Source organism: Acanthochromis polyacanthus, chromosome 21, assembly GCF_021347895.1.
Source record: "Acanthochromis polyacanthus isolate Apoly-LR-REF ecotype Palm Island chromosome 21, KAUST_Apoly_ChrSc, whole genome shotgun sequence".
NCBI lineage: Eukaryota > Metazoa > Chordata > Actinopteri > Pomacentridae > Acanthochromis > Acanthochromis polyacanthus.
In genome coordinates this window covers 10,086,858-10,110,780 of record NC_067133.1, presented here as the reverse complement: position 1 = coordinate 10,110,780, position 23,923 = coordinate 10,086,858, and the positions used below count along the sequence as shown (strand labels likewise).

Sequence of the window (23,923 nt, the reverse complement as noted above, 5' to 3'; positions counted from 1 at the left end):
TACCCACAATCTGCATCCAGAATGTCTGAATACTGGTTCACTGGATGTCCTTCCGTGTCAGATCAGGTGAATCGGAATTTGGTCCTCCGAAGTCGAAAAAAAGTCTCCTCCGTTGCCCATTTTCCTGCTTCCATCAATATTAAAACCTGGTTGTTCACTCGCTGCCTGATAAATCCCATCAACTGACAGGAGCTTCTCTAACACGATAATCAATGCTGTTTACTTGGTTTATCAGAGACGTTCATGTTTCATCCGACAGGTTTAAGTCCAGTGCAGTTTCTCCACAACCCTCACATTTCTTCCAGTTCACAATCATACATCATTAAACTGGATATTTTTTCAATTAAGAGCTGATAGCTGTGTTTTTTTTTTAAATCCTCGGTCTGCTGATGTTTAGCTTTGACTAGTTTTATAAAGTTAGAGGAAATTTGCATTTGTTTTTGTGCAACATTTGACCCAACTATCTCCCTGCTTGTTTTTTTTACCTGTTTTATCTTAAATTCTGATGATTTTATGCCTTTTAATTTGTATTTGAATGCCGTAGGAAGGTCTTTGTAACATGGAATTTGAAGCAAGTTGTAGGGAGATATTTGGCTCAGGTAGTCCCAGTTATAGATCATTTATATATGAGCCCAACACTATATTGCCTTCCAATTATTTTCCTCTAAAAACACATGTATGTAAATTTAGTCTCATCTGACCGACAATCTGCACGTCCGTCCTGATGTAGCTTACAGGACTCAAGGTTTTCTGCACCAAATCAAAACAGGAAGTAACATTTAATATATTGACATCTGTCTTCTTTGATTCGCTGCATCGTTCTTCTTTTTCGTTAACCTTTGTTTCTGCCTCCAACCATCCTGCAGCCTGTCCATCAGTCAACGCCCACACAGAGTCCCAAAGACTCACATCAATCACTCAAACCATCAAATGTCCGACTTCACGCGTCTCTCAACCCACATTCACAGAATTCAAGTCCGCTAAAGTCAAGTTTCCCACTTTGTAGATTGACTGCGGTGCTGCAGAGCTTTGATTTTAGTTACACACATCTTTTATTCAGACAAACCAGCTCAAAACATCCAAAGGCTTATTTTTAACGTCTCCCGTTCTACAAAAACAATCATATTTGTACATATAAAAAATAAAAATACAAGAGAAAGACAAGAAGCAACAAACTGCTGTGGCGTTTGACAATTACAGCTGCTCTGTAAAAGGACTTCCTGTTTGTTTTCATTAATCCTACCTTTGATTCAGGTAATTCCTGCCTTTACTGAACAGTATTTTAGGAGGTTGAGTGACTTCCACAAGCTACTAAAATAGCAATGCAGCTCTAGAATAACTGCAGTGAAACCTGAATCTATGGAAAGGGATTTTTTTTTATGTTACCCTCAAATATCCCTTAAAAAAACAGGATTTGCGGCTGTTTGATGGGTGCAGGTTTGTTCTGCAGTGAATGTTGGTTCCTCACATTGGATAGTTAAGCACGACGTCTTGTTTCGCCAACTCCAACAACATGGGATCGTCGAAGAACTTGCTGATGCTCACGTCTTCGCTCAGACCCTGCAGAGCAACAAACAAAATATTAGTCATGCACAAAAGAAAAAAAAAGCTAATTTAAAAGCACTCAAAACTCATTAGCAGGTATGAAAGACATTTTCACTTTACAAAATCTGCAAAATGAAACCTCTCACACCATCCAGAAACAGTGAAAACAAAGAATCGACACTCCTTGAACCTTCATAGCTCCTTCAGAAAAATTAACCAAATATGAGCTTAAAACTGTGTACTCTAATCAAAATACAAAATCTGTCTTTTCAAGGCCTCGTGTACTTTACAAAGTCTGCCAAATAACATGATTTATGAGAGCCAGAAACTAAAACAAGTTTAAAATAAAAACAGAAATAAATCCTTCAAATTTCTGACACTTCTTGAACTAGTTGTGTGTCTCATGGAGTTCCTTCCAGAAAATTACCAAAATTATAGCTTAATATGGAAATATTCATGGCTGGAAGTAGGAAAGCAAATTAAAAGTGCAAGTAGTAAAACATCTGTACGTAGAATCACTATTTTTTTGAGTATCATTAACCTCTGTGGACAGTTTGAAAAACATTGCACAACTAGATTCTACTTTTTAATTGTTGTAAAGCAAATGATCAAAGAATTTCTCATTTCTTTTTTGTGATTTATGACCTTCTAGCTGCTTCTTACTCCACAGAAGACATTTCTGAATTCTCTCTCCTTCTAGACATTCCTGTGCTGTTTCCATAGAGGTGCAGGACTTTATTTTGCATTAAAAAATGAGCTCACAGCGAAGAAAAAATGTGACTGTGTTAACCAGCTTCACCTTGCGCCTTCGGGTCTTGATCATGAACTCTCTGGCTAGATGGGGGGCCGGCTGAGGCTCCAGAGGCCGGATCACGATGCTCTTGTCCAGGGGGTCTCCAGGGACGATCTGAAAGGAAAAACCGAGAGAGTGGTGATGGTGGAAACAGAGAAGGAGCTGCTGCGACAAACACATCAAAGTGTGAGTGTTAACAAGCTGACTGGACACTTCTCACAGCAGCTATATGTGATTCAGCTGCAGGTCTGTCCGCTTGTTCCTGACTCAGGCCGGCGTCCATCAACGTGACGGAAAAAGCAACGTGTCAACGCCGTCGCTGCTTCATCTGGTGACCACTGCGGCATCAATGCAGCGTTAGCAGGTTGACTTGGAGGAAGTAAGTGTTCGCAGGCTTTCAAAGTGATTCACTAAATCCATCATCTTAAGGAGCTCACGCTTCGACCTTCACAAAACCACCTCATTGTCAACGAGTCCCGAAAAGTCCAAGAAAGAAAGTAAAGAAAGAGAAGACTTGTTAGGAATCTGAATAAGTAGGCTAGAGGAGACTGCATAAGACTTTCCCTGCCTGAGGGAAAGAGTCAAACTGGTGGAAAAAAAGGGCGGAAATAATCAATGAAGTGGCTGAAGCCCAATCAACAGATGGCTGAGAGCCGCTAACAGTAACTCAACACTGAGCTGAAGGCGAGCCGAAGCTGGCAGCACATGATCGAACTAATGAGGGAGGCAAAAAGCTGCTTCAAGACTTTAATGGGACAAACAACACAGTTCAGCAGTTATTCTTACAACGCTGAATCGATACGCAGGAATTATTTCTGTCAGAGGGCAGAGGAGGAGATCCAGAGTGTTGATTGTGTCGGCTGCAGACTCTGGCGACTCTTTATGGAGCAATCTGAGGAGAGACCATCGGGGCAATTGGTGACATCCCAGGAGACGCTTCTGGGAAACGAATGTTTTTCCAACAATGTAAAGCCGTAACATATGGAGATAAATCATCACAATGACACGACGTCAAAACTGAATGACAAATCTGCTGATAGGGAAACATTTCTGGATGTATCTCAGGGGAAATCTGACTCAGACTGTGTTCAAATTGCAGGCGAAACAGAAAAAAAAAAAAAAAGTTTTTTCCCTTCATATGTAACTCAGATTAGATTTCTCCATAACAATATGAACACAGATAATTTGATCTTTTAAATTTTGATTTAGGACACTTTCATCATTACATTTTAATAAAATTAAATATGGATATTTAAAGATATTTTTACTATGATTTACCAAATACTTTCAAAGACATCGTTTCTTAAAAAAATGCCTGTCAGCCGCCTCTCAGCAAGTTTTTTTTTTAAAGAAATTAGAAGTTACTTTTAATAGTTCCTGAGATATGGCTGTTCATTGATTCAGAATCTGTAAATTGGGCAAGCAGATCAAATAATCTCTGACTCTAGGTGAAGGGAAATATGAAAAAGGCTGTCAGAAAAAAAGTCCCATTTGAGCACAAATTTAAAAAAAAAAAAAAAAAAAGACAATACAGAAGCCAATCAATGATATTTTCTGAACCATATGATCTGCAGTTCACAATAACACAGAATTAAACGTATAGAAACCTTTTGAATATAAAGTAGTTTGTCTCAAAATTGAGAAGAAAGTTAAGGCCTGTCACAATTAAACTCAGACATAATAAAATGTTTGTAAATGTGTGCTTAATAGGGCTGGACCCGAATATCCCGAATATTCGTTCGCTATGGCGGTATCCGGATTGTAATTTTGGTATCCGAATATTCGCCTCCCCTGGTTGGACGCTACCGGGCGGAACGAATATTCGGATACTCGTCTTTAATAGGGCCCGAATATCTGGAGACCAGAACCCACTATTCGGGCCAGCCCTAGTGCTTAAAGGCTTGGATTAGATTTTCAGGATTCAATTCACTCATAATCAGAGATTGTTTGAGTTACTGTCCAATATTACAGACTGTAAATGAATGATATGATGAGAAATAAAGAAAATTTCAGGCATTTCCCTTTAATAGTTCCTGGGATTAGTCAATGGTTACAATGCTTAGTCCTAAATCAGATATAGATTGGATATTTTTGCCCTAAAATTGGCTGATTATTGGATCTGATATTTAGCATTTTTGCCACTGTCAGTATGTTTTTTTTTTAACCGACTCCTTATAAAATAAATTGATTTAAACATGTGCTTTTTGGCTACGATGCAGCCTCCATTTTCTACCTATAGTCGCTGCTGTAAGATGTCAAGCTAAATGTTGAAAAGTTCTTTTATTAAACACACGTAAAACATTAAATTGTTTTGTTGGACCTTGATTTTGTTTTTTTTTTCTAACACTTTGACATCTAAACTTTGTGTTTTTCTGTAATTAATCCAATTTGTGAACTCGGGCTTGCTGTGCTTGGAAATCACAAACTAAAAAAAAAAACCTGCTTGACCTCAACAGTATCACAGCAGAGGTGCTGTTAATAAAACCTAACAATCTGTTTTCTAGTGTCACCAATGGGGTTCATTTATTATTCATGTCCCCAAAGGATCACTGTGGCTATAAAACATTGTTTTTCCAGTATTTGAACAAGCACGTAAATAAATAATTCATGTCTAGCTCCTTGCCAGACGCCTGTACTCTCTGTACCTCAAGGGGATAAAACACAACTTAGGAGATAAAACATAATAAATATCTGCACTGAGGAGAAGCTTTTTTTCCTGCTCTTTCTTCCAGATTAGAGACTGTGCAGCGACGCACTAATCTACCCTAAGTGGAGTTAATTTTGCCTGACACAGCGCTGCAGAGTGCAGACACAAACACATGTCAGACATGGCGGACAGAGACACATTACACTTAAAATGGAATGACTCAACACTCCGGTCCGCTCGGCATCAAGAGCGGTTGAGCTGAAGTGGCAGACATGTGCACAAGGTTGGTCAGTCCGCTGCACAAACCGCCAGTTTTATGGAGGTTCGTGCATGCGAGGAAGTAAACGTGTGATGGCAGTCTGTGCATGTGAGCAAGTGGGAGGAAACGCAACAAAATAATCACACTGTTGTTTCATGATGTATAAGGTTTATAAATGAACAGATTCATGTGGATTTGTTTGTCGAGACGTAATAAATTCATTTTCTGCTGCCTGTCATAATAAAGATGAAAGCAAGTGAGAGCTAGCAGTTTGAATTAATCGAACTGAGCCGATTATTAAGATCGATTGCACCTCCAGAACCCCTAATTTTTAATATAACATGTTTCAATCAACTTTGCACAATAAAATCTGATTTTTTTTCTCGGAGGTTGCCTGAGATCACTCCTTTAACTTGTGCATAGGCAAAACAATTCAACTGCTGAACAATGTTGCTCATAAACAGATGCTACCATTTACAGATGTTCCCTAAACGTCTCACATGCCGAGGGTAACGTAGACGCCGTTAGGTTGCTGCAGTTCAGACAAGTGTGAGATAGAAAATACTTTAAGAGTGAAATAAAGCTCAAACTGTCAAAAAAATGGTAGCACATGTGAGCCCTATGTCAGTTGTTTCATATTATTTTAAAGAGAAAAAAAATGAAACAAATCAGGAACAGTGTTAGCAGCATGTTATTTTCTCTCTTTGTATGGTTTTCTCTTTCACTCTTCAGTAAAGACTAGGGCTGGCCCGAATAGCGGTTTCTGGCCTCCGAACATTCGGGCCCTATTAAAGACAAATATCCGGATATTCGTTCCGCCCCGTAACGTCCCACCGGTGGGGTGGGGTGGGGGAGGGGCGGCGCGGAGACGGCCCGAATAGTCGGATCCGTTCGTCTGGTGTTCCGGGTCCACATTTTGCCTTCATTTAGTCTTCAGTTAAACTGAAGAATTCCCAAACAGCAGAGGTCTTCAGCATCTTGTCTTGTGTTTATGCAACGAAGTGAAGCGTGACGTCAGAGTCGGCAGCCACCCGGCCATTCGGGTGGTGTTTACAAGGTGTTTACAAACACGAATGGAGGAGCCGAAATGAGCCGAAGAACACGGCGGGATGAGCTGAAATGGGCCGAAGGCGCAGGGAAGAGACGAGCTCGAATATTTTCGTCTTGGGGGAGGAGGGGGTGATCGACATATGTGTAGACGTTATCGACAGATGTGTATATGTTTATGTGATCACAGGACGAGATGAGCCGATGTGGGCCGAAGGCGGAGGGAAGACAGTAACGCTGCATATTCTTTCCGCCCAATGACGTCCCGGGGGGGGATTCGGATACCAAAATTAATATCCGGATAGTACCGCAGCGAACGAATATTCGGGCTATTAAGGGTCCAGCCCTAGTAAAGCCTAAAGGTAGGATTGTTTCTTTGACAGGATTCTTACTGAAAAATAATAATAAAATGGTAAGAATACTTCTTCTACCAATAACACCAACACTGAGTTAGACAAAATGTGAAAATAAAGCAAGACAGAGTTTGTCTGTAGGCCCAAAGATCACTAAATCCCAATTTCTCTGACAATCGTGACACTGGAAACTTCTGAAACACAGTTCACATGATGCTCTGACGATTCCAGACGGAAAGCAAAAATGCAGTCACAGCTAAACAATCATTATCCCCGTTTGTACAATTTTGTTATCGACGTGTCTTTCCAGAGTATTAACAAGCAGAACATACCTGGAGAAGTTGGTTATAAACTAAGCTGTCCAACTGCTTTTCTACATCTGTATGCAATCATTTTTGATGAGATTTTCTGCTGCTACATGCACTAAAACTTGTGCCACTCGGGCCTGACATAACCCTCAGTGAAGCATAACGACACTTTTCAATGTTTTCTTCTCATCCACACTGCCACCAAGAACAAGGTTTGTTTGTGAGCTGCACATGTGAGGCCTTTTCCAGACATGAAACATCAGTGGCTGTGCAGCAAAGCTTGATTTAAAAAAGGTGTTTTGTGATGTTTTTGGACAAATATTGGGGCTGAAATGTGGAAATAAAGGTGTATAAAGTCCTGTTGAGACAGTTATGTCTTATGCCATGTTCAAAGTGTGACAAAGCAAAACTTTCCTTCCACAGGAAAGTGAAAATGCATCAGAATAAACAAATTAAAAACAGTTGGCGAGACAAAAAGTGAACAGTAATTGTTGTGCAACTACAATAAACAGGAAATCTATTTACTCAATTTCTCCAGCCCCGATAGGAAAACTGATTATCAGAGCTGATTGATTCTCTGATGCAAATTTCCCTGCTGTGGGCTTCATAAAGGCTTATCTAATAAAGGCTTATCCATAATAATGAACCTCCGGTGCTCGTCTATTAGAGCTCATTGCTAAAATGACTTGGAAATTAATCTCAGGTGCACACTTGAAAAAGTCCCAGCTCTTCTTGCACATAGGAACAAAGTGTTAACCTGTTGTCAGCATCTCAAAAATGTGACAAATTTATCACTTTTCTTTGAATTTATAGTTAAATGTTAATCATGCCTCTAAAGGCGCCTCTCAGTGTTCAAATAACCATGATTTTGTGGATTTTACCACCATAAAACCAGATTTAAAGCAGGTTTCTGTCTCCAAACCTTACCTGCCAGTGGTGGAAGACCGACAGAGCGAAGGCCTGACCCTGCGTATGCGTTCGAAGGTCCGTCTCAAAGCCGAAGGAGTCGATGGCAGGAATGAAAGCTTTAATTGTGTAGAGAGGAGAGCCTGGAATTGGAGCGTCCTGGGTGACGTGACCCCTGAAATATGACAAAAACTGAATCAACATCTGGAATTTCTCTGTTTCTAATATCTCTACTTCTTTGTGGTGATCCAAAGAGCTTCACTGGATGACTGACGGCACTTTTTTCTTTTACCTAGATGGATGCAGAATAAATAAGTACACAAACCTTCTTCGAGCCAGCACTGTGTAAACCGCGGAGACGCAATCAGCCGGAGCCTGAACCTCCACAAAGTAATACGGCTCCATCAGCCTCGGAGTGGCCTGGGACACAAGGGAGACTTTACATTAAATCAAGGACAAAAGCCTGGAGGGACAATAAGTTGATCGCATGTGCAGCCGACCCCCCGGATTTATGATAACAGCAGCGCCGGAGCCAAAAAAAGGCAAGGAAAGCAGCCAAAAATCACAGAAGAGGAATGTTATCACGCTACAATTAAAAAGACGGCACATCAGCAAAATTCCAAACTGTAATCAAGATAATGGAACGCTAAAGAAAAGTGCAGATGAAAGGCTGGTCTGGAGGAGCTAATGGCCGCCGCTGAGGAGAAGAACAGGATGATCTCACCATGAGGAAAGCAGAGTAAACCACCCTCCTGGCTGTGGGGATGACCTGGCCTCCTCCTCGGTGTAGGGGCTCCTGAGCGATGACGGCGTCCAGGATCTTAAACTTTACGTTCCTGATGGCTGAGGGCAGCAAAAAAAAAACAAACCCATTAATGATAACACTGAAGTGCTACAAAACGCTTTCTCCTTACACACAATGCGTAAAGGTGTAGATGGAGCCCAGAGAGCCGAGGTTTACTCAGTAAAACCAACATGTTTGATGGAGGAGAAGACTCACGTTCGTCACATAAAGGACCTTCTCTGGTTCCCCACTGGAAGCCCTGAACGATGCTGTCTTTGACTGAACCGAGCAGCGCCTTGTCCACCTGCAGATGAAACAACCATACGCAGAACGGGTTAGAAAGACATTATTGTGGTGTTTTTTCTGATAAAACACTGAAATATATATATATTTATATGGTATTTTCATGTACAGTTTCAAGTTTTAAACGTCAAACTTATTTTACAGTAAAATATGGAATGAAGCTGAATTTTTTTTAACTGTGAAATCAATAATATCAATGCATTTCTTTACCGTAAGCGTAGAAAATGCTTTACCATAATTTTACGGGAGCATTAGGTTGACATTGTTAAATTCAATCTTTTTCTTTCATGTCTTTATGAGAAATAGGTAACTAAAAGTTTGTATTGCGATCATTTTTTCAGCTACATTACCCAGCCTTTTGTATAAAGAAATAAAAAAAAAACCCTGCCAAGATGATTAAACACTCACCTCAGACGGCAGCGTGTCGTCAACCAGGATGTTGGGTCCCGTCGTGTCGGGTCCGAAGGCCCAGATGGACCTGGCAGCCAGCAGATCCCAGTCGTACTTGGTCTGGAAAAACTCTCCCAGCTTCTTCCTGTCCAGAGAAATCAGACGAGGTTTGCACATGTGAGATGGAGCATTAAGGAGATTGGTTGATTGAGAGTTCAGGGGGGTTAATGGGAGAGGAGCGGCAGAACCAGGGCTTAGTATAATGGTGTGTGAAGTATGTTGGTCCTCTGGCACTGCGACTCCTCGCTGGCACCGCTGGGTCCAGATGGCCTCACAGATGAGCCGAGGACTGACAGGAAGTGTCGCTGGAGCAGAACGCACGCTCATGCTCATGTCAGGGGGGAAATTCATGCATGCTTTTAGTGCATGATTCAATTACTGGGAGCGAGCTGATCAATATGCCAAGGAGGAACGTTTTAATGAGGACATACTTTCTGCAATGCACTGAAGGCTGTCTTTTACTTTGCTTACATATTTAATGCACTTATTTGCATTTTAATGAAAAATATATCTCTGAAATTACTGCTTTTATAGTTTGCATTTTTTATACGCAAGACTTTTCAATACTACTTTGAAATTCCATCTTAACTATTGCTCTGAATACTCTACCAGTCAAAGCTTCGTGTGTGTGACCCACACGAGTTAAACACTGTTGTCAAAGTGCTGCACATTGTCGCTACCATTAAGACATTGTGTATTTCAATGTATAATACACGCATATTGACAAAATAATCATGAGAATAATAGGTAATTAAGCTCATCTAAACCACCTGAACTTCAAAAACCGCTGGCAGATTTGAAAGGAATCTTAGCTTAAAGAATACACCACAATTAAGACCATTTATCAGAGTAAGAAACTATAAAAACAGAAAGAATCATCAGAGTATCCGCTTTCAAACTGTTCTCAAACTAGAACAACTGTGACATAAAGTTGCATTGGAAAACTGACCTAAATCTAAGCTAAAAATTGTCACAAAGTCACATCCTTCAAGACATGCCATTTAAAAATTTGCCAAATATAAACCGTTTTCTCTTACATGATTGCAGAAAAAGCTAAATATTGTGTGCTGGTGGGCACAACTGTAAAGCCATGACTGACTCCGCTGCATCCAACAGCAGTTTTCGTCTGAACTGCGGCTGTGAATACGTAGGTATTGGTCTTTCAAACTAATTTTTCAGCTCACTGTTAAGCTGTTTGACATTTTTTCCAAACTGGACGAGTTAAACACTGTTGTCAAAGCGCTGCACATCGACGTCACGTCTGCATCCAACTTAAAAATAGCCTTTTCTAGACATGAGATATGAGAGATTGCTGCTTCATCAGTCTGAGAGTGACGGCATTCTGTCACTCACACAGAGGTCACTTTTCCCCACCGCTTTATTCAGACGTCCTATTGCAGTGATGGAAAGAACTGTGGAGCATTTATCATACATGCAGGATATTAAAAGATGCATAACGCGTAATAATGCACTAATAAAGTAGGAGCCTAGTTTGTTTATGAATTTCCTAATTACTGGCAGAATCTGTCCACATGTGAGGATAATCTAACGACTGCTTTACCTGCAATAAAATGAAAACACACTGAAGCAGCTCCAGACTCAACCTGGAGATTTACCTACAGCTGATAAACAGCCGACATGTTCGAGGTAAATAATTTGCATGCTAATTCTGCTGACACATCTTGATTAATTAACCTCATTATGAACAAATAATGAAGCTATTTCTGAAGTTCCATTTGTGTGGATGTGGATCCTGCTGCAGGTATTTAATCCTAATCAGCCGGAAACAACAAACTAAACGTCAGCTCTCATTAGTAAATCCAGATGAAATTTAAAAACCGGTGCATCTCAATAATCTGACTTGTTCTCGCTTCATCGCAGTAAAGTTTTGCTTTGATGGACATTTTGATTTACTGAATTAGAAACAGAGTTGATCAGACAACACGTGCAGGAAAACTCATATTCTGGAAATCCATTTTCTAATTCCTCAAAACCTGAAAGGAGAACTAACAATCAGAGCTTACATTTATAACTGGTGAATCTCATTAATTTGTCTTGTTTCGTCGTCCTCGCAATAAAGTTTTATTTTTATGGACATTTCAGGTTATAACAGATTGAAAAATGGCAAAGCGAATGAAAAAAACGTCTCTTATGCTTTACATCATGTTTTTCCACCAATAACGAGGCTGAAACATGAAAAAAGCAGTGTTGCTTGTGTGTAACGTCACTCAACTGCAATTAAACTTGTTGAAAAGGATACTGAAATTGTATTAAGTCCATTGCCGTTGTGACTTAAGAAAAAGTGACTCGAGTGCTCATTCAGACATGAAGCCGACACGTTCAGATTAAAGAAGAGGCGTGCACGTCTGAAAGGAGCTCATTAAAAGTGCACACCTCTTGGGCTGCTCATGATAACTTAGAATAAAAACCAACTATCACACGTATGGACTTCAAAGCAACGTTGCGCATCCAATAAGTTCCTTTTTTAAATGAATTTTTCAGCCCCCAGCGATTCTATAAACCTCCTTCTTCCATGGCAGCATTTAATTAAATAACCAATCATCAGTCGGCTCATTTATCACCGCTAACGGACAAATGAGAGCGAATGATGGGTCAGGATGGCACCGGAATGTGGAGGAATTAATGAGCCTAAGAGTGAAATGAGAGGAAATCTAACACGGATTACGTCATCTCAGTTAATTACGAGGTCCTGATAGAGTCGTACCTGTTCCACGTGATCTGCACCACTTCGTTCTCGATGTCCTCGGCCAGCCCCTTCTCCAGGGGCTCAGCGATCATCGTGATCTTATTCCTGTCAATCACATCACACAGCTGTCAAGCATCGGTTCTGGACGGGGGAGACACTGAGCCGAAGGGAAGGACTGACTCCACACAGCACACAAATTTATCTCAACATCAAACACTGCAAACTAACAACCCAAATGTCAGAAATAAGAAGCTTAAGACAAAAAAGCACTGACTTTGGATGTATAATGATAATCTGGCAAAGCTGGCTTTCATCAAACTGCACTCAAGTCACTGTACATTTGTGTGAAATGTTAAAAATATTGGATTTAATACGAACTTTTTGTTCGGAGTCTCGGCAAAGCACTTGAGAGATGACGTCTCCACAACGGTTTCACAGAAAGTCACAACCGGGTCGGCGACCTATGAGAGAAAAAGACAAGCAAAATTACAAAATGACACCAAAAAATTCACTCCTTTGTGATTTTTATGTTGACAAAAAGCCCATAAAGGTTTTGGAAAACAAATAAACCATCACATTTCATGCATACTGTGCATTAGGCAGCACAGGGAGATCACATATTATTGGATGATTTCATTATTTTGTACTTTTTCTTCTGTTTCCCCAAGACTAAAATTACAACTTTAACAGCACAATAATTACATTTCACTGTTTATTAATTTCCCCCTGAAGTGTAGTCAGGATTTAATCTTACAATATGATGAAATCTAGGTATTAAACTGAAACGTAGCCATGAAAACACATAACAAAAATGCAATTCTTTTTTGTTTTTTGTGCGAGTTAACGCTGAAATTATTCCCCGTTCACTTGGATAAATAGGCTAAAGTTGATAAAATCAAACTCAACATTTCTACTCCAGGTCCTTCTAATAAAAACTCATTAATAATTACCAACATGGACTGAAATGAGACGTTTCATCCTGATAAATATTTCAGTTTCATCAGCCCAGCCGTAATCTGGACGTTTTACTAGCTCATGCTGCACTACACATAAAACACTTCAACATTTGTACTGTATACGGCACTGTATGTTTTTCTTGTTTATATTCTATCTACTGCTCATTTATCTGGATTTATGATGGTGGGAACTGTACTCTTTCTCCTGTAACAACCAAATTTCCCCTCGGGGATTAATGAAATATTTCTATTCTATGATTTGAATGTTTTCACTGGAAGAAGTGCAGACGTAGTTATGCAACATGAAAAATGACCTTAATGTCGATCTCGGAGTACATCTTCCGCAGGTCGTGCATGACACAGTCCAGGTACAGCTCTCCTGTTCCCAAGATAACGTGTTCTCCGGACTCCTCCACCTGAAACAAAAAGCCTGTTTATCCATTCAACAACAACACAGTCTGTTCCAGTTCTGTTTCAACAGTCTGCCTTCCTATTCAGTCAAAATTAAAGAAAACCTTGCTAAAAACGTCTCTGTGGTGATGTACCTTGGTGGTGAGGGACGGGTAGCTCTTGTTGACCTTCCTCAGTCCGTCTAACATCTTGGGCAGCTCTGACGGGTTCACCGGCTCCACTGCGATCTTGATGACTGAAGCTGTGTTGAACTTCAGCGGCCTGAAGATCTGAGCCTGGCAGAGAGGATTTAAAGTGCTGATTTCTCCGATACGGCATCTTTAATCATCTCGTGTGTATTTTTAATGAATTTCTAACCTCTTCGTTCCCTCTGGGCTCAGTGATCGTGGCGGTTTTGACGATCGGCTGGTCACAACCCTCGATGAGAACCCAGTTACCTGCAGGCACTCGGTTCACCTCAATCTGGTATCTAAAGCGGCAGAAAGAAACGCAACATTTAATGAATAAGCCGATCACTGATCTCTGACTGTACCAACAAAATAAAACATGAACATACCTGGCCACAGAGATCCAGAGTCGACCCACAGTGCAGACCTGGGAGTCCTCCTCGTCCTCCAGAGTGTAGTTTTCTCCTAAAACCTTGACGGGTTGACCAGCCTGAATGGTTCCGCTCAGAACCCGACCGAACGCATGGAACTGAACCCCGTCCTCGGTGCTGTACATCTTAGTGGTGTGGCACATTAACGGACCCTGTGGATGAGAGACGTGAAGGGAACAGACAATAGAGGAAATAGATGAGGAAAGTTGTAGCCACTGAGCCACCACTGGCTGAATTCAGGTGAAGTAAAACTGGATTTTAACAGTCTGAAGACTAAAACCAACAAACAGGTTTGAGAGACGGACTACTTCAAGAATAAATTCACTTTTTTTTTCCCCCCAAAGAAAATCCATTTCAATTGCTAAATGTATCAAGCTATAAAAACAGAACTTTGAACGACTTATCTGTGAATTCCAATTGTGTCTGGCAACATTAACCAAATCTAACTTTAGAATCGTGATATTTCACCAAAATCACGTTCTTCTACAAGCCCCATTTAACAAGAACCTGTAAGCATTAATTGAATCTTGTTAAAAACAAAAAAATCTGTGTTCATCAATGGAGCCAAAAAGCCATTAGCGGTTCACATGCAATCAACAGTCAAATGACAACAATTCAGGAACTTTTCAGCTGAACTGCACACAGTGTTTATACACAGCAGATGGGAGACGCGTATGGAAATAAACTACAAAATGTTTTTTGAAATTCGGTTAAAAAAAGGAAAGGGGCAAGGCAAGTTTCTTTGTATAACAGCCCACATGTCCAAGGCAATTCAAAGTGCTTTACATAAAACACTAAGAGCATTACAGTGAGGCGCAGAGAGTTAAACGATATCGTGCAGATTTCACGCAAAGGAGCATGAGAAAAGAAATATTTTTAACCTGGATTTAAAAGCGTCTACATTTGGTCCTACTGCACAAAAGACATTTCAGAGTTCTCTCTATTTATACTGTGTTCGTGATGTTTCCATAGTGGTGCAGGATTTAATACTGTACTAATAAAAAAAGATGTAGAGGAATCGTTTGGGGGTTCAGTCTTATTTTCATGGAAGATTTGTACATTAGCAGGAATGTAGCACAATGTGGAGGTGAAAGAAGTTCCTCTTTGTCTGTGCAACAAAAAACGTTGTCCCTAAAACCAGTGAATACCTGGGATGCAGATTTGTGGTTTCGATATTGTTCAGAATATTTGGGGTTATCATTTTGCCCATAATTGCTGCATGTTTTTTGTACATTTCACGCAATTCAAAGAGCATTTTGGCTTCATTTCTAACAGCAGCTGGAAGAACATTATTGGCTTCAATTAGAATGACATTTGCAGCGGTTAACTCTTGTATCTTCCTGCTATTCATTTATTTTTGTTTACATTTCCATCATACTCACATCAGGATCGCACTCTGCCATGGCTTCCCCTAAGTCCGAGTCCAGACCACCTGTGTAGGTGTGCTCTATCTTGGTCCTGGCGCCCTCTTGTGGTGAGGGGATGTGCTGCACACACATGTCCACAAAGCCTGAAAGCAGAACATCCAAGGTCAACTTAAGATGCAGAATGGTTCAACAATTTACTAAAGCCCGAACATTTACCTCCAGATTAACTGTGCAATCATGAGCAGGTGAAACAGGGCAACACATTTCACATAAAGATGTTGAAAAATAAGCCCATACCAGTGAACTCTCCAAAGAAGCGGTTGCAGACGAGCCTCAGCAGCGGTCTGATGTTGAGCTTCAGCTCCTCCTTCGTCAGGTGGATTCCCAGCTCGTCCAGAACTCGGGGGAGCGACGTGTCCACATCCCCGACCACCTAGACGCAAACGGGATTCCACATTGGGCTTTGTGTAAGTTCAGCCTAAGCTCACTGGGGGCAGAAAGCATTGGGCTGGACATGTTACCAAGGTTTAAAAAACAAAACATGTCCAACCTGAGAGAGGATCTTGTAAAGAGGCTCCAGGACAAATTCCACAAAGCTGCGCTGAGAGTTGCTGCTGGGAGCTTTCTTGGTGAACTTGCGACTTTAACAGAGAAGAAAAGGAAATCACTGTACAATAAACGTGTTTAAAGATGGCGCTTTACATCTGTGAAAATCCAGGTCAGCCACTCACGTTTTGGGGTTGAAATAAATGTCTCCCCAGAGCCTCTTGGCAAACTCATTGTAGTTAATGTCCCCTAGAAACGCAAAGACAAGAAGAAGGTAATATTGTACAAATTGCACAAATGAAGAGTGAGAATGTGTGAGTGAATGAATTATGGGTCCATTGTGAAGCGCTTGTGACCAAAAAAGCGCTATATAAATCTAATCCATTATTATTATTATTATTATTATTATTATTAACTGTTGCTTAATCTTTCAAGAAAACTCAGTAATTTCTGTTGTGCAACGTAACTCATTTATAACAGCATTCATCACAGAAAAAAAAGTCTGAATTCATTTTACAAAGAAAAACAAACAGACAAAAAAATTCTGGAATTGGCATGTGCTACATTTTTCTAAGTGCCCACGTGTGTTACCAATATCGGGGAAAAAAATGCATGTCTTTAGATATCACATTTTACGACTTACATTTTAAATTTGTCAGCCTGCTTTATTTAAACGCAGCCTGCAGTTCAGTCACATTACTGTTAGAGGGCTGAAAAGTGCAGATTCTTTTTAACAGAATCTGGTTCGTGTGAATAGTTTATTTTTGGCATTTTTTGAAATTGAGACATATAGAATAAAGTTAATTTCATGAAATATGATTTTTAACTAGGATTCAGTTTAACTGAAGTCCAACAAAGTCATTTTGACAGCCTCTACGTCGATAAATTATGTATTTTGGTGATTTTTTAAATTCAAAAACACCAGCTGGTTTCGGGGTTCAGAGGCTTAATAGAATATCTGAAAACTAACTGATTAACTTTTGCTGCACTGACGTGACGTGAAGAATCATCTCACCATATGTGTCTGAGTAGATCTTTGCAAAGGACCCCAGGGTGAAGCAGATGCTGTACTGAGAGCTGGCGAAGCAAACGTTCCCAAGGAGAGGAGACACCACCAGGTTCTCATCTGTGGAATAAGTGCTGAAAGGGGACAGAGGGAAATGGAACGTTCAGAGTGCGTTGTGTGTCGTTTTTTTGTCACAGCAGGCCACAAATCAGTGCTGCGGCTTTTCCTGGATTATTCCTGTGACCATTTTTATCAACCAACAACAAACATTTCATGATTTTATCACCAATCTCTATCATTACTAAATCACAAAGCAAGTCTACAAACTATAGCTGACTTAATATTCAACAAGGAAATGGGACACAATCCTAAAAAGTAGTATTTTCCTTTATGGTAACTTCTTCCACAAAAATTAAATGCACAATATCACATGCAACCTTCAGGCTGTCCAGTGAAGGTGACAGTTTTCCACATTTACCTGAGCAAACCGTTGACCTCGTCCACGATGTGTCGCAGTTTGTAATAAGCGTCTGTGGGAGGCAGCTTGAGCTCCACGATGAGCCGATCCACCTTGTTGATGCAGATGGTGATGGCCATACGCTCCTGAACCGCATGTTTGATCAGACGTTCCGTGTTCAGCATCACCTGGGCAGAGGCGAGCATAGGCCGAGGTTATACGGACACGAGCAGGAAAAAGCATCAGTTTGGGAGGACAGAAGCGGACAAACGAGGCGACTCACTCCTTCTGCTGCGTCGATGAAGAGGACGACGCCGTCTGAGATCCGGATGCTTGATGTGACCTCGTCAGAGAAGTTCACGTGACCTTGAGGGGCCGACAAAATTTCACTTTCAAACCATTTTTATATCATTCTTTGGAGCAAAAGCTCAAAATGTGCTTTCTGAAAACAAAGCATGCAGCTGAAATACAGCACCTGGTGTATCCATGATGTTGAACAGGTAGGACTTTCCTCTGGAGTCAGGCAGAACCATGGTGACGGGCGTACTTTTGATGCCAACTCCTCTCTATGAAAAACGCACAAGATAGACAAAATGGAAACAATTCTATAATTTTAAAGATGATTTTCTGGAGCCATGATCCTGCTAAATACTCCCTTTAATCTGCTGAACCACAAAACCCACTGTCAGGTTTGAAAGGCATGCTATGTTTAAAAAATTGCCAAAAGCAAACCATTTATCAGAACTAGAAATCATAAACGCCACAAAATCTGCATATTTTTAGCTTTCAAACAGTCCGTTGAACTAGTTATGTGTGCTGTTTTGTCAGAAAATTAACCAAATTAAAGCTCATAATCTAGCCTAGCCGCGCTAGACCCAGGTCTGAAGACGCAAGGGTCTAGGAACTCTTGACAGGGAGGGAGGCGGGCTAAAAGGTTGTCTATCAAATCACTCTGCAGCAATTGGGTAGGTATACAACCAATCAGCCCAACGAATAGGCTGACATAGTTCCTAGAGCGCCGGAAATCAGAGGATGCGGGAGTTCGGTGAAGCCTTATTTATACAGTCAATGGGTGAAGCTCAAGTATATTACAGACATGTTAACAGAAAGATTATTCAGAGTCGGTGCTAATGGAGCTCAACGACTGTTGTCGACCCTGTCAGAGAATTAAATTCGTTGCCGTGGGTTGTCTAGCGCAGCTAGGCTAGTCATAATCATGATAATTCATCAAATCCACACTATTCCACTTGTCTCATTAAAATATTTGAAAAAATAAAAAATCAACTGTTTCCATGAACCAAATTCTGTTAAAGAAAACAAATTCTGCTCTCCTCAGTGCAATCAAAAAGCCACTAATGACTCAGGTGTAACCAACAGTCATATGACAAAAATTCAGGGACTTCTGGGCTAAACTGCAGGCTGTGTTCACACAGAGCAGATAGACAAGCATGGAAAAAAATTACAAATGCATGTTTTACACATTAATAAACTGGAACCACTTGAAACTGCGGTACGTGTCAATTCCAGTTTTTTCTTTAGGGTGACTTATGGCATTATAAGTCTGCCATACGGCACAAAATATACTTGTGATTCCTCTCTGCTTCTCGCCATGGTTGTACTGCATTCACAGAGGTTCAGGACTTTATGTTGCAATCAAACATGAGTCCACAGTGAGGGAAAAAAAGTGACAGGAGGAAAAACTAAAAGCTCAATCACTCACCTCCTGTTCTGTAAAGAGGATGTCTGTGTACCGGAGCTGAAAAAGTCAAAAATCACATCAGTTTCTGGTATCACAAACATCATTTAAATAAACAGCAATGGTATTGAATCACTGCAGAGAAGACTCACATCCACGTCATCTCTCTTCCTGATTTCTGGGTGTGTCTGTTCGATCAGGCAATCCACAAAACAGGTCTGAAATGAATAAACACATTCATTAGAACCCCATGAGCCACACATGAGTCAAAGTGCAGCCATGTTGTTAGCATGAGCTCCAAAACATTCCCATCTTCCTAAATATTTCATCTTAGGGACACATGTTCTCCTTGGCGACATGCAGGAGGAAAAGCCAGACGAGGAACACACAGCTGAAACAGACAGAGCCAGAGGCAGCCATAAGGAGAGCTCTGACCTTTCCGTGGTGGAGGTGACCACAGAGGGTGACGTTACGGATCAGCTCTGGACCGTCCATCAGGTCTGCAAGAAATCTGCCGAGAAAGAGAGAGGAAGGATGTCACAATTTGCACAGAGAATTCATGTAAATAACAGATTCGTACTGCAAAAATACTAAACAGTCTGATGCATTCACGTTCAACACAGACATCTGAACGTACACCCATTTAAGAGGAAACTACATAAATGACTCACTCCATGTCGTAAACAGTAGCAGGAAGCTCCTGTTCCATCAGAGTGAACTGTCTGTTCTTCACAGGCTTGATGATGGGCTCTAGAAAAGGACAGAGGAAAATACTTAGTGTGTGTGAACTTTTAAAGAGGCAAGTTTAAAGACACACTGCCCTCCAAAAGTACACTCAAACTGAATATAGTAATGATGCTTCAAGAACGTGAAATAAAAGCTAGAGCAAGTCTCTACTTTTACGTCGATGTGTTTATTTCAACCAAAACATCAGATTCGCTTGACTGTTAAGTTCTTCTCTGGTTGTTGATCAAATACTTAAAAACTCATCTCAAAGTTACAAATTCAGAAGTTTTTTGTATGAAATGAATCCCCTGCCGCCTTAAAATTGCTTGATGCCTCCATCTCAAGCACAACTAGCTACGACTCTGCCCAAACAACAGAAATAGCACACCCCCCCGATCCAGAAGTTCATGTTAAATCCTTTTATATGTTTTGTTTAACATTACTGCTCCATGCACATGACTAAAAAATATCACTAGTTGACTTCTACATTAGGACTTTTTTTGATAACATGCTGAAAAATGTGAGTTTTCCTGACTCAGAGATTATTTGATTTACTGGTCCCATAGTGCAGTTTCTGTCCTGAAAGTGAGTTGGCGGGCTGTTTTTTTTTTTTTTTAAACTACCATCTCAAAGAGTATTTAATGCATCAATCTAAAATTTTACAGGAACCTTTTTAAACATCCACACTTTATGATTAAAAAGCAAATCCCATGGGGGAGCAGAAAGCCCCTGATGATTTAAGGTGGAAATATGCCTTTAGTTTAGGGTAACAAGGTAAATGCAAAAAAAAAAAAAAAAAAAAAAATTCACTGGAGAGGTGCTTTGACATTCTTGCAGAAATAATAACTTGCCTTGTGATATAGTTTTGCCATAAAGAAACACAATTGCGTGGTTAGAATTTTTCATAATCACATCTACACCTCTGCCTCCTCATTGAAAAAAAAAATATATAAACATGTTTGTTATTTTAAAATGGCACAGGCCTTAAACTCTTAGCAGTGTCAAACTTTGAACACACGTCTTTCTACACAGTGAAAATCAAACAACATAAACAACTAGCACAATGGTAAAATCAGATTTTAACTATATTGTAGCTTCAGTTTATCCACACCAATCACACAATGTCCTTCACTGTAAATCTGCAAATCCATGAGGGCGGAATGATTTGGGGAACACATCCAATTATGATTTCTCTGATAAGTACTACAATTTAATTTGGCAACTTCAAGCGTCAGTTTCAATAATCACCATGTAACGAATTTAAAGCATGTGATGGAGCATTATCACTTGAGATACAATCAAAAGCGTGACTGTCACACCATAAATACGTCCACTGGCATAACTGTCTCGACCCTGGACTGCATGAATACATCTCATATTGCAGCTTTCGTCTTTTGATGGTCGCATTGTTTAGAATGATTCATTGTTCAGCCCTGAAATTCACGCTTTATTTCTAAATGCTTCTAACCTGTAAGAGGCTGTGTGTCTTCCTCCTGGACGATGGTTTCCACCTCCGGCCCATAAACCTCCTCTGCTGTAGGATAGTACTTCTTGTCCTCATGCAACACAACCTCCATTCCCGGCACGTCATCATCAGCATCAGCAGGCTCATCGTCATCATCTTCATCACCCTGCACAAAAAAATTACCATCACATGAGTGAAACAGATTGCAGAAACAAACAGTAATACAGGGTCTAATTTTTCACAATGAAGTTGAAGGGTACCTCGTCAACATCTCTGTCGTCCGCATCCAGATCATCTTCATCATCGTCAGAGTCCAGCTCTGGGCCAATGTAGTTTCCAAACTCATCATACAAATCAGCCTCCATCGCTTACGGATCTGCATCAAAGGTCATATTTTATTTGTGAGTGAAAATGTCTGTTGATACATCAAGATATTGGCCGTTAAATTGACACCCAGTTTACAGAAACTTGGTAGAAGATAACTACTACATTGTACAATGACAGGAAAAAAAAAAGACTGAATCATTTGACATTTGAGTGATATAACACAAAGGTGTACTAAATTATGTTGGTTAGTGTATGAACAGGATGCATGCCACAACATTTAATCTGAAACAAGGGTGTAATTCAAACAGGTATTTTTCTAATATATAGAGAAAATATCCCATTAACAATTTCAAAGGTGCATTTTCAATGTTTACATTAGCCAACAGCAGTTTTTAGAAACCAAACAAACCTGTAACTTGTTACTGTGAGTAAATATTCCAGTTATTTCCTTCATGTTCATGTGTCCTTACAAAATACATATTTTTTGCAACACAAATTATTTTTCTTCGGTTAACTCTCATTACCCAGTATATAAGCTCAGAAGTTACTGCTAATGCTAAGCATGTAGCACAGCATGCACAGTCACAATTCAGCTAGCTGTGTATCTAACACAGGGATGCTTTCCGTCGACAGAAACTGAGCTTAAAACTAGCTTGACTAAGATTCGTTTCTATTAAGCTATTTACTCGCGTTGGAAATAGTAATAGCTGGTAACAACAAACATGCTAGCCAGCTAACTAGCTAAAAGAAATGAATGGCTGCTAAGCGACGTCTGAGTTACGTTGTTGTTTAGACGTAAGCTAACGCTACCTTACTGCGCTCAGCTGCAACACCATGTTACTAAATGTACGTACCTGTATCCCGTTTAACAAACAGCCAGTAAATGTTGCTTTTAAAAAGCTGGAAATGTAAATCAGGATAAATTAGTTTTCAAATAGCGCCATGCGGATGAGACGCTACTGCCGGCTTTCTTCTTCTACTGTTTGAATGAGAAGATGCGCTTTAATGCCAACTAGCGCCCCCACGTCAATGTACAAACGCGGTACTGTTCTTCTTCTTCTGTTCCTTTCGGCTTTTCCCTTCAGGGGACGACACAGCGAATCAATTGCCTCCTGAGGCTGGTTAGGATCTTTAAACACAAATCTTTACACTTTCACCAGATAATTACTCCATTTTCAAACTTTTTTCCAGAGGAAAATGGGCGTAAAAATGCGACACTGTGCTCCAGGCAAAGTAAAGTCGTTCCACCATACTTAATTGACAATATTACAGTTAATGCAGGCAACTAGATTAGCAGTTCTCACCTTTGGAATATTTAATTTATAATGATTTACATCTGCAATAACTTCAGAATAATCATAAATGTTTAAGTACCAACAGGGTTGCCAATTTTAGCCAATACTTGGAGTGAGATTATATATCTTATAGGTCATTTATTGTCATTTCAATGGTTAATCATAATTTAGCTTAATAGTAATTATAGTAAAATAAGTTGCGTCAGTGGTGAAAGGGTTGTTCCCTTTGTAGATCACTTTAAAAGTTTCTTTCTCAAAGGTTCCCTTTACATATTTGTTTAAGTTCTGTTTTGTTGTTTTTTTGTTTTTTGTTTTGCATTTTATATTGTTAGAGAACGTCTTCTTGCAGACTTTTTAGCAGTGTCTTTTAATAGACTTTTTGCGCACAAGTTACACAGTAGCTTGCTGAAAAACAACAAAAATAAATAAATAACAAGACATTGTGACACCAACAGTTTGACTAAAATGAGGAGAAGCTGTCCAGCTCCACCGCAGCCATAATCATTAATGTGCATCCAACGCCTCCCAGTGGCAACAACTCATAATAACTGCAACTTCTATTTAGAAATTCTGCTTGTATTTTGAAAAGTTCAGCCAACCTAAATTACTGCAAATGTATAACCATTTGACTAATAAAACATGAGAATCTTAATTTGTGGTTTAGTGGAAATGCACTGATTCTACAAAGCTTTAAAGCTGAAAGTATTGAAACTTAAACACTGAAATGCTTTCAAAAACACTCTGCAGCCACTGACTGACATGGACCACTTGTGATTAAATAACAGCAACAGATGTGTGGAACAACTTGGAATAAACTTAAACTAGTTTATGCAAAATAAGGAACTATAAGTTGTGTATATAAAACTAAGCTTATTTATGTGATAATAAAGGATTTTTTCCATTTAAAATAAAAAACTTTTGATAGTTTTGGGGCAGCTGACAACACTTAAACGGTATTTTATCACATTCAC

General features: G+C 40.0%; 1 protein-coding gene across 1 annotated transcript; it reads right to left on the bottom strand.

Moving 5' to 3' along the window:
• Nucleotides 1–1,028: 1,028 nt before the first annotated feature.
• Nucleotides 1,029–22,655, bottom strand: eftud2 (elongation factor Tu GTP binding domain containing 2). The gene is made up of 28 exons (XM_022209536.2): nt 22,512–22,655; nt 21,591–21,706; nt 21,334–21,496; nt 19,811–19,889; nt 19,575–19,650; nt 19,292–19,357; nt 19,164–19,199; nt 17,919–18,009; nt 17,727–17,809; nt 17,465–17,631; nt 16,996–17,120; nt 16,166–16,229; nt 15,985–16,075; nt 15,732–15,867; nt 15,450–15,577; nt 14,026–14,219; nt 13,827–13,938; nt 13,604–13,744; nt 13,373–13,474; nt 12,481–12,563; nt 12,121–12,207; nt 9,354–9,480; nt 8,859–8,946; nt 8,583–8,701; nt 8,184–8,278; nt 7,880–8,033; nt 2,345–2,452; nt 1,029–1,560 (listed from the first exon to the last, which is right to left on the bottom strand). Exons 2-28 carry the CDS (start codon nt 21,693–21,695, stop codon nt 1,465–1,467), a joined length of 2,916 nt encoding a protein of 971 aa, XP_022065228.1. The 5' UTR covers nt 21,696–21,706; nt 22,512–22,655; the 3' UTR covers nt 1,029–1,464.
• Nucleotides 22,656–23,923: the final 1,268 nt, after the last annotated feature.

What these genes read in the sequence shown, in the direction of transcription:
- eftud2 (XM_022209536.2), bottom strand. Translation starts at nt 21,695, where the DNA reads ATGGAGGCTGATTTGTATGATGAGTTTGGAAACTACATTGGCCCAGAG. An exon ending in TCATCGACGCAGCAGAAGGA is followed by an intron (nt 17,632 to 17,726) that starts GTGAGTCGCCTC and finishes GCCTCTGCCCAG; the next exon opens with GTGATGCTGAACACGGAACG. An exon ending in AGGTCCTTTATGTGACGAAC is followed by an intron (nt 8,702 to 8,858) that starts GTGAGTCTTCTC and finishes TGCTGCCCTCAG; the next exon opens with CCATCAGGAACGTAAAGTTT.